This window comes from Ciona intestinalis, unplaced genomic scaffold, assembly GCF_000224145.3.
Source record: "Ciona intestinalis unplaced genomic scaffold, KH HT000089.1, whole genome shotgun sequence".
NCBI lineage: Eukaryota > Metazoa > Chordata > Ascidiacea > Phlebobranchia > Cionidae > Ciona > Ciona intestinalis.
This window is the reverse complement of record NW_004190411.1, coordinates 44,774-53,143: the sequence shown is the minus strand read 5'-3', so window position 1 is coordinate 53,143 and position 8,370 is coordinate 44,774. Positions and strand designations below refer to the sequence as shown.

At 34.2% G+C, this 8,370-nt stretch overlaps 1 protein-coding gene across 2 annotated transcripts in view; it reads left to right on the top strand.

Annotated features, from left to right (window-relative positions):
- The first annotated feature begins 219 nt into the window (after positions 1-219).
- Positions 220-8,370, top strand: part of LOC100184068 (regulator of G-protein signaling 12) — a 23,247-nt gene continuing 15,096 nt past the window's right edge. Inside the window, exons 1-8 of one of the 2 annotated variants that reach the window (XM_018815543.2) lie at positions 220-352; positions 1,240-1,412; positions 2,120-2,282; positions 3,898-3,983; positions 4,206-4,258; positions 4,545-4,749; positions 5,331-5,380; positions 6,732-6,824. In XM_018815543.2, the coding sequence (XP_018671088.1) occupies positions 294-352; positions 1,240-1,412; positions 2,120-2,282; positions 3,898-3,983; positions 4,206-4,258; positions 4,545-4,749; positions 5,331-5,380; positions 6,732-6,824 (882 nt within the window). In that variant the 5' untranslated portion in view covers positions 220-293. Of the gene's footprint in view, positions 353-1,239; positions 1,413-2,119; positions 2,283-3,894; positions 3,984-4,205; positions 4,259-4,544; positions 4,750-5,330; positions 5,381-6,731; positions 6,825-8,370 lie in introns of both variants that reach the window. The other variant, XM_009861991.3, reaches the window with a different exon arrangement.

Genomic DNA, 8,370 nt, shown 5'->3' with positions numbered 1-8,370 from the left:
TTTTTGTGTATGGCTAATAATTTGGACAACCCATTAGTGACCACTGGGTTGGAGCAATTGCCGTTGAGTGTCTTGCCCAAGGACACATATGCCCACAATGGTAGCAGCGTCAAGCCTTGAACCCATTACCTCTGGGTTACAGGCAGGCGCGCTAACCACTATGCCACGGTGCCAGACGAAAGACATTTATAAAGGATATTGGTAATACTTGTACATTACCAAATGCTTGTACATTACCCATACAGGATATAGAGAACCCTCACATCTCCTTCATCACGCGGGCATCTTGTCACATGTTTATGGTGGATCCTGACATAAGCTCACATTCAATGCACGAGGAGAAAGCTAAGAGGTGACTATGTGTGTTTAGGTGTTTGGTTATGCTATGGAGTGAAAAGGTTAGAGGATTGTGTTGCCCCATCTTTTGTATCAGTTTGATGTTTAATTTCCAGTTTCCACCCATAGAAAACTAAGCACATTTTTGTGTGTTGTTGGGGTAATGGTCTAAATCATTTTGAATTTAATGTGGATATATGCACTTTATTGCATTTTACTTCAAAACTAAGTTGCAGTTTTTGTAAATTTTCACATTCATACAGTAGCCAATATACAGAAGCCAATCGTGAAAAAAAATAAAGAAAAACTGTTTGTTCGTAAAGCTAAGCTATTTTATTCAATTTTACAATGCAAATATAAGCCTTTAAACTTTGTTTTTGGTGTAAACTTTGTTCTCAAGAATATGGGTGTTATATTTGCTTAAATAAGGCGTATGGATCTTTTTATTGCAGTATTTGGCAAAGGGGTGTCATTTTTATTTATACAACTATGTTTAAATAAATAAAAATGATTTTTATTGACTTCTTTATTGAATATTCTTTGGTAATTAAGTTATTTTTATTTGCCCTTAAATTTTATTCCAAGAACGAGTCTTCTTTCATTTAAAAATGGCTGTAGTTTTTATTAAAAATCAATGTTTTGTTCTTTGTTAATTTAATTATTTGATTTGCTCTTCATTTGTATTTTCCAAAACCATTGGTATTGTGGGCAATTGTATCTAACAATTCGTTTTTCCACAACTGATTTTCTGCTTAAAAAAAACAAAAAAGTTTTTTATTGAAAATCAGTGAAAATCACGACTGTCGTTGCATGGAAAACAAAAAACAAAAATATCTGTTACATCGTTGTAAATAAGTTGGTTTCATCCATAATAATTTGAAATAATCCACTAATTCCCCCCAGGTTTGGTATGGAGTGTTCCACCAACACCGAGACCGGGGACTGCGTCGAATTTCCCAAGAACCCACGAAGTATTCTCGCTGTGGTTCGCTTATTATATACCACGCAGGTTGGAGAGAAACCTTCAATGAGAAACACAAGTATTATCAGCAACACAACAGTGGACAGTGGAATAGGTGAGTGTGGGAATGTTTACATCTGCTTGAAAATATGCCCACTTATTTAATTGCCTGATTAGTAGCCTGTTAAGTGTAAGTTAGCTTTATATTATTTTTATTGTGAAGTTAATTTTGGGAATATTTATATCTGGTTAAAAATATGGCCAGTTGTGTAATTGCCTGATTATTAGCCTGTTAAGTGTAAGTTAGCTTCATATTATTTTTTTTGTGAAGTTAATTTTGGGAATATTTATATCTGGTTGAAAAGAAAGATAGCCAGGTATTTAATTGCCTGATTAGTGGCCTGTTAATTGTAAAGTAGCTTCATATTATTTTTTTGTGAAGTTAGTTTTGGGAATATTTACATCTGGTTAAAAATATGGCCAGTTGTTTAATTGCCTGATTATTAGCCTGTTAACTATAAGGTATCATTTTATATTTTTAGTGGGAATTTACAAAAATTTTTTTTTAAAAAAACGATATATTGTTGTTACAACCAAGGTTATGTATTGATTTGAATTGACTACACCAGTTTTCACAGGGGTTATTTTATAATAAATTAGGTTGTATTTAACTGGCACTTTTTCTTTAATTGCCCCATATGAGATATTTTAATTTAAAATTATTTATTTAATACTATATATGTTACAGGTAAATTTTGTTATTTTTTACTGAAAATTTTATTTTTACATTTTTTCATTATTAATATGATATCTATGTTGCAGTTAAAGACGACCAATCAGCTTCTAGCGTTCACATCGTGGATTATAGTCAAATCTCTCATGCGCGACTAACGAGGGGTGAATCAAGCCTGCCTCCATGTGGTCGGCTGTCATGGTCGTCAAACAGCGAGAAAACAACGAAGAAAGCAGAACGTAAACCCTCCAGGTATCTGGTTTAATATTTTATGTTTTTAAGTTTAAGCCTCTAACAAGGCTTTTCTTTGTTACCCAATCTTTCAATGGCTAATTTGGTATCAAAAATGTAGTTTATTTTGGATGTTTCGTACAATACTGGAGGACTTGAGTATTTTTCATACCAGATGAGCCTTTAAAAGATTATTTACATTACGCCTGGTAGCAAAACTAACAGAATACTTCATTTTTTAACTGACCAAAATTTTAATGTATTTGTTTTAATATTTTATGTTTATAAGTTTAATATTTAAGATTAAAACAGTGCTTCTCAACCTATCTTTCCAAGAAACACTGTTGTATATTGTAACACAACATCATAATAACATGTAAAACATGGGAGTTAATATACCATACATACCACAGGTTTAACTTTACAATAACACTCAAAAGCATTAGTAACTACTGTAGTGGGCGACCCAATCAAATCAAATAGCGACCAGATTTCCCAAACTTCATTTCGAATAATTTTGTAAGCATGTAATAAAATCATGAATGTACAATAACAGTCAAAAGGCTTTGGAAACCACTGTAGCAGGCACCGAACATTTTAAATCACAGGAGAGGCAGGGATAGTTGAACACTGCACTATGAAATAATAACTTAAGTTCATTATTTTTACTGATTATTGCAAAGCAGGCAATTTCAGGGGTGGCCTGCCCACCTTGCCACCCCAGAATTGTCGCCTATAGTAGGCGACCCAACCAAACTAAATGGTGAAACATTTTAAGATCTTGACTTCTGACCTAGGGCATGAGAAGCTTTGCGGTGTGTAGTATGATGTAACAATACCACTACAAATCACAACAGTGTATAATATGGGTGTTTATGACCACACATGTCCCATAGTTGTGTAAGGATGGGAATTGTGAAACATAGTCCCATCCATTGTCCATTTGTTCATTGTATTTATTGCCCATTGTGTGTCATACTACACCATTGTTTCAAAACAATCACTGTTATGATAGCATTAACCAACCAATGAGAGGAATGTTATGTTTTGTTTGGAAACAATAGGCCATTGTTACATCAACATGGCATAATAATGGATTACTAACCATATAATTAAGTTATTACATCTTGTTGCTATGCTAGTCAGGGTAAAACTTGTAATTGGGCTGTAAGGTGTTTTGATTTGAATTTTAATCTCTGTTTTACGATTGCATGAAATACTTCACAACTTAAAGGGTAATGAGAGAAAAACTGCTATAGAGAGGTCTAAATGTTAACAGTAACACCCTGTGTGTCCTACATCCCAGGTCTCAGGTGTATTCTAGGGTCAACAGTTAGTTCCGAAACCGTTATTTATTTTGAACCGCCACAAACAAACCTTTTTAAAGCAAAATGATTCTTGCAAATGGCAACAGTGTCACGCTGGTAAAGATACCCGGATCGCTTCACAGCCCAAGAATAATCCGTTCAAGTTATCTATGCAAGAATCATTTTGCCCCCCAGACCTACATTCTAAGTCAATGGAAGTTTTACCTTCTATTTGGAGCAACAGGCAGTCACTGGGCATGCCTCATTTCAACCCCAATTCAAAACAATTATGCTTCAATTTTCATGTTAATTCTTTTCCTCCCCAGTAGCACGGATGAAGGGTCACGGTTGAGTCCACGCGCTTTATTTTCATCCAATCAGGAAGCAGCGAAGAAACAAAGCGAGCAAAGCGAAAGTAAGAAATAGAAATAACATAAAAAATGCTTTTTTATTGTTTTAAATATAACAAGGGTAAAACTTAATTAAATAAAATAAATAGGCTACATAAAAAACTGATTAAAATAATAAAAACCCAAAACTTATAAATTATTAAAAATAAAAAAGTTAAATACTAATAAAGTATAATCGATGCACTGAAACATTAACAATATTTCATCATAATGTTTATTATTTGCAGCAAATTTCTCGTTCCCTACAAAACCCCAGCCATCGGACAAACATCTAAGCTCAGTAAATATGATTTCTATGTTGGTTTTGAGAAGTTTTAGTTTTAACGTTAATGTTTTAAAATGTAAATATACAGTTAAAAAATGTTTTCCAAACTTTTGCTTCTGGATAATATGTTTGTTTCGATAAAATGGTAATAGGCCAACTCTCGCTAAACTCTTAGCCCAATCTTTTGTGCTGTAGGCACGTTATACTAATGGGGATTGTTTTCATAAAGAAAACAAATTATTTTTCCGTTTGTTTTAAATGTTTTTTTTTTTTGAATAATAATTGATATTTTTAATGAAAGGGTATTATGAGTCATCAAAAGTTACACGGTGAGTCGTCACTTCTCACTGCCCAAGAACGCAACGTCGTCATGCTTAGTCAGCAAAACTTGATTCGTCATGACAACCGAATGAAGCAGAGCGGATTAGTCAGCGAAAATTCGAACAACAACTCGAGGGTGCCGCCCCCTATGCATAAGTTAAGCATGGGGAAGTATAGGATACCTGGTAAGTATTATCATTGGTAGGATTTGGCATGCGGTGTTCGGGTAATCGGCCAACTGTTGTCTAAATCCCAGGATCAATGACATGCCACATTATAGGGCTCACTCATATAGAATAGAATGCGCATACACAATGTTGGGGTAATGGGCCAACTCTGGTCTAACCTAAATCCCGGGTCCCATGGCGTGCCTCACTGTAAAACCTCACCCATATAGAATAGAATGTGCATATAAAAAGTTGGGGTAATGATCCAACTCAGACTTAAATTCCTGGTTAGTATTATGCGAATTCCATTTTCTTTAGGAATTATGTGGCGTTTGATACCTGGTTGCTTTTGCATTGCCATTACGTTAAAGGATTTTTTCGGGGTTACATTTTTAAAATGCAGATATATTTGTTAAACATAGTAAGGTAAACTTACATGGTATGGCAACCATACATTATCATGTTGTATCTTGTATATTAGTGATTTTGCGACTTTTGGATGAATCATAAGCCAAGGTTTATGATAATATGTTTAAGTAGTTGGTATGGCAACCATAGATTATCATGCTGTATGGTGTAACAATGCATATTATGAACAGATGGACACAACTTACCAGGTGATAGCAGAAGATATGAAAAGAAACATCAGGTATTTACAAGTTATCATATGGTTTATGCTGTATAATGGTTATGTAATAAAACCCAGAAGTTCTTAAACTTTGCGGTGTTTTTTTTTAGAATGAAAGAGCCATGAAATTTCACTGTTGTATTCAGTGACGCAGCCAGGGAGGGGGGGTTTAGGGAGTCGCGACCTTAAACCAAAAAAAAAAAAAAAAAATTGAAAAAAAATTAACCCCCAAAAAAATTAAAAATTTTTTTTTTAAATTTTAAAAAACCCCTCCTTATTTTTTTAAACCCATCATTTTTTTTCTGGCTGCACCACTGGTTGTATTTATAAGCACATGTACAGTTTTCCTGATTACGGTTTATTAATTTAATATTAAACTGAACATACTAGGTAATTTCAAACAAAAAAATATCCATAAAATTTTGACAGTTTATTGATAAGCGGTGTGCAGAGACATCAAGTGTCCGATAAATATACAACTTAACCATCCACATGGTGTCAGTAGTGAACAATTATAAATCAAACATTTTTTATTACAGAAACTACCCAATAAATTTCAATTCGGTAATTCAAAAAGATCAACATATTTTACAGTTATTTTATGTTTTAATATCTTTTTCTTCCTTTTATTTATGCTGAGTTTTTTTATGTTAATATTTATTTATTTTTTTGTTCATTTCTTATGTTCTTTATAATTTATTATGAACTAACCAACCCAAAAAGACAGTAAATTTACTTATTTTTCTATTAAAATAAGATTATAGACAAGTTAAGCTCCGCACAAAATATAGCCTAGCATATCATTAAATATCTGCAGGCCTTAATCCCAGGTCCTATGGCGTACCTCACTGTAGGACCTTACCCATATAGAATAGAATGTGCATATACAATGTTGGGGTAATGGGCCAACTTTGGCCTAAATCCCAGGTCCCATGGCATGTCTCACTGTAGAACCTCACCCATATAGAATAGAATGTGCATATACAATGTTGGGGTAATGGGCCAACTTTGGTCTAAATCCCAGGTCCCATGGCGTACCTCACTGTAGAACCTCACCCATGTAGAATACATATAATTAGACTTTTCCACACAAATAGCCTTTTCTAACATTAAAAACAAAGTTGTAAATCAGATTCCACGTATAATCATTTTCATTCAAATTTTTACTGTTTCGGTTATCATATAACTGAAGCCATCTTCAGGTGTCGGAAATTACAAGACAATCCTTTCATATATAAAATCATGCATTCAAATTTTTACTGTTTCGGTTATCATATAACTGCTGGCCTAGATCCAATTCCATGCCATGCTGTATGAACTCACCCATAAAGAAAATACACTTTACCACCAATGACTTTACCAAACATTGCAGACGAATAAAGCTTCGCACGGCACAGGAAAACGTAACCGAATCTTTCACGGTCGATTTGTGACGTTGGGTAAAGTTATCAGCCGTTCAACTGAGGTAAGTGGGCTGTTACGTTATTATTGTGTGCTGTGTGTATTGAAGTAGACTAGGTTAATGTCTGAGCAGTGAGCATGAGGTGTATATACACGCTTGACAGTGAGCATGAGGTGTATATACACATTCGACAGTGAGCATGAAGTGTATATACACGCTTGACAGTGAGCATGAGGTGTATATAAACGCTCGACAGTGAGCATAAAGTGTATATACATGTTCGACAGTGAGCATGAAGTGTATATACACGCTTGACAGTGAGCATGAAGTGTGTATACACGCTTGACAGTGTGCATGAGGTGTATATACATGCGTGTGAGCATGAGGTGTATATACACCCTCGACAGTGAGCATGAGGTGTATATAAACGTTCGACAGTGAGCATAAAGTGTATATACACGTTCGACAGTGATCATGAGGTGTATGAATACACAATGTGTGTCTGGTGTATAAGAAGAGACCCACTTATAACTCGACTGCGAGCATTAGGTGCATAAATACATATATATTTTAAAGTGTAACTTAGAAAAGAATTTGCTGTATATGTTTTTTTAGGATCAGTTATTATAACATTAAGGCCTAAGGGTAATGGGCCAAGTCTGACCTAAATCCTAAATCCATGCGTGTGCCTCACTGTAGGACCTCACCCATAAGAATAGAATGTTAATATACAATGTTGGAGTAATGGACCAACTCTGGCCTAAATCGAAGGTCCCATGGCATGCCCTGCTGTAAGACCTTACCAATATAGAATAGAATGTGCATATACAATGTTGGGGCAATGGACCAACTCTGGCTTAAATCCCAGGTCCATAGCATGTCTCACTGTAGGTCCTCACCCATATAGAATAAAATTTGCATATACAATGTTGGGTAATGGGTCAGCTCTGGCTTAAATCCCAGGTGCAATGCAATTCAAGTCTATTATGATAGTTACAGTTGAGTAGTTAAACCAATCAGAGCAGGCAGTTTTGGATCAGCGGTCATGCGTGACGGTCTAGTTTAGAAGAGAAAAAGGAAAAATGAAATAAAAACTTAAAAAAAAAGAGAAAAATGCAATAAAAGAAGAATAAATATATATATATGACACGATTGTCTTATAATTCCCAATATCTGAAGATGGTTTTAGTTTTTAAACCGAAGACAATTATGTCATTAATATTGGCAGTTGTGTTTGTCTGTTGTTATTATTTTTCAAAAAAGGAAATTATTTGTGTCAAATACATGCCAGAAAAGCTGATTTGCAAACAACTATAATATGCTTATGCCCGGCAGCAACAATGTACATGGTTTTAAATTTTTAACCGAAACTTTCAAAAATAAAGACAATTGTGTCATATATATATATATTTACTTAGGCTGTTGTGTTTGTCTAATTTTTATAATTAATTAAAAATTGAAAACAATTGTCAATTTTCTCATTTATATATATATATACCATAGGCTGTTGTGTGTGTATTGGGATTAATTTTTTACACATTCTCTTATTGTATTAGTTAAGTTTTATTGCTTTGACCTAGTTGGTTGCAGGTCATAATAGGAAGCTCTA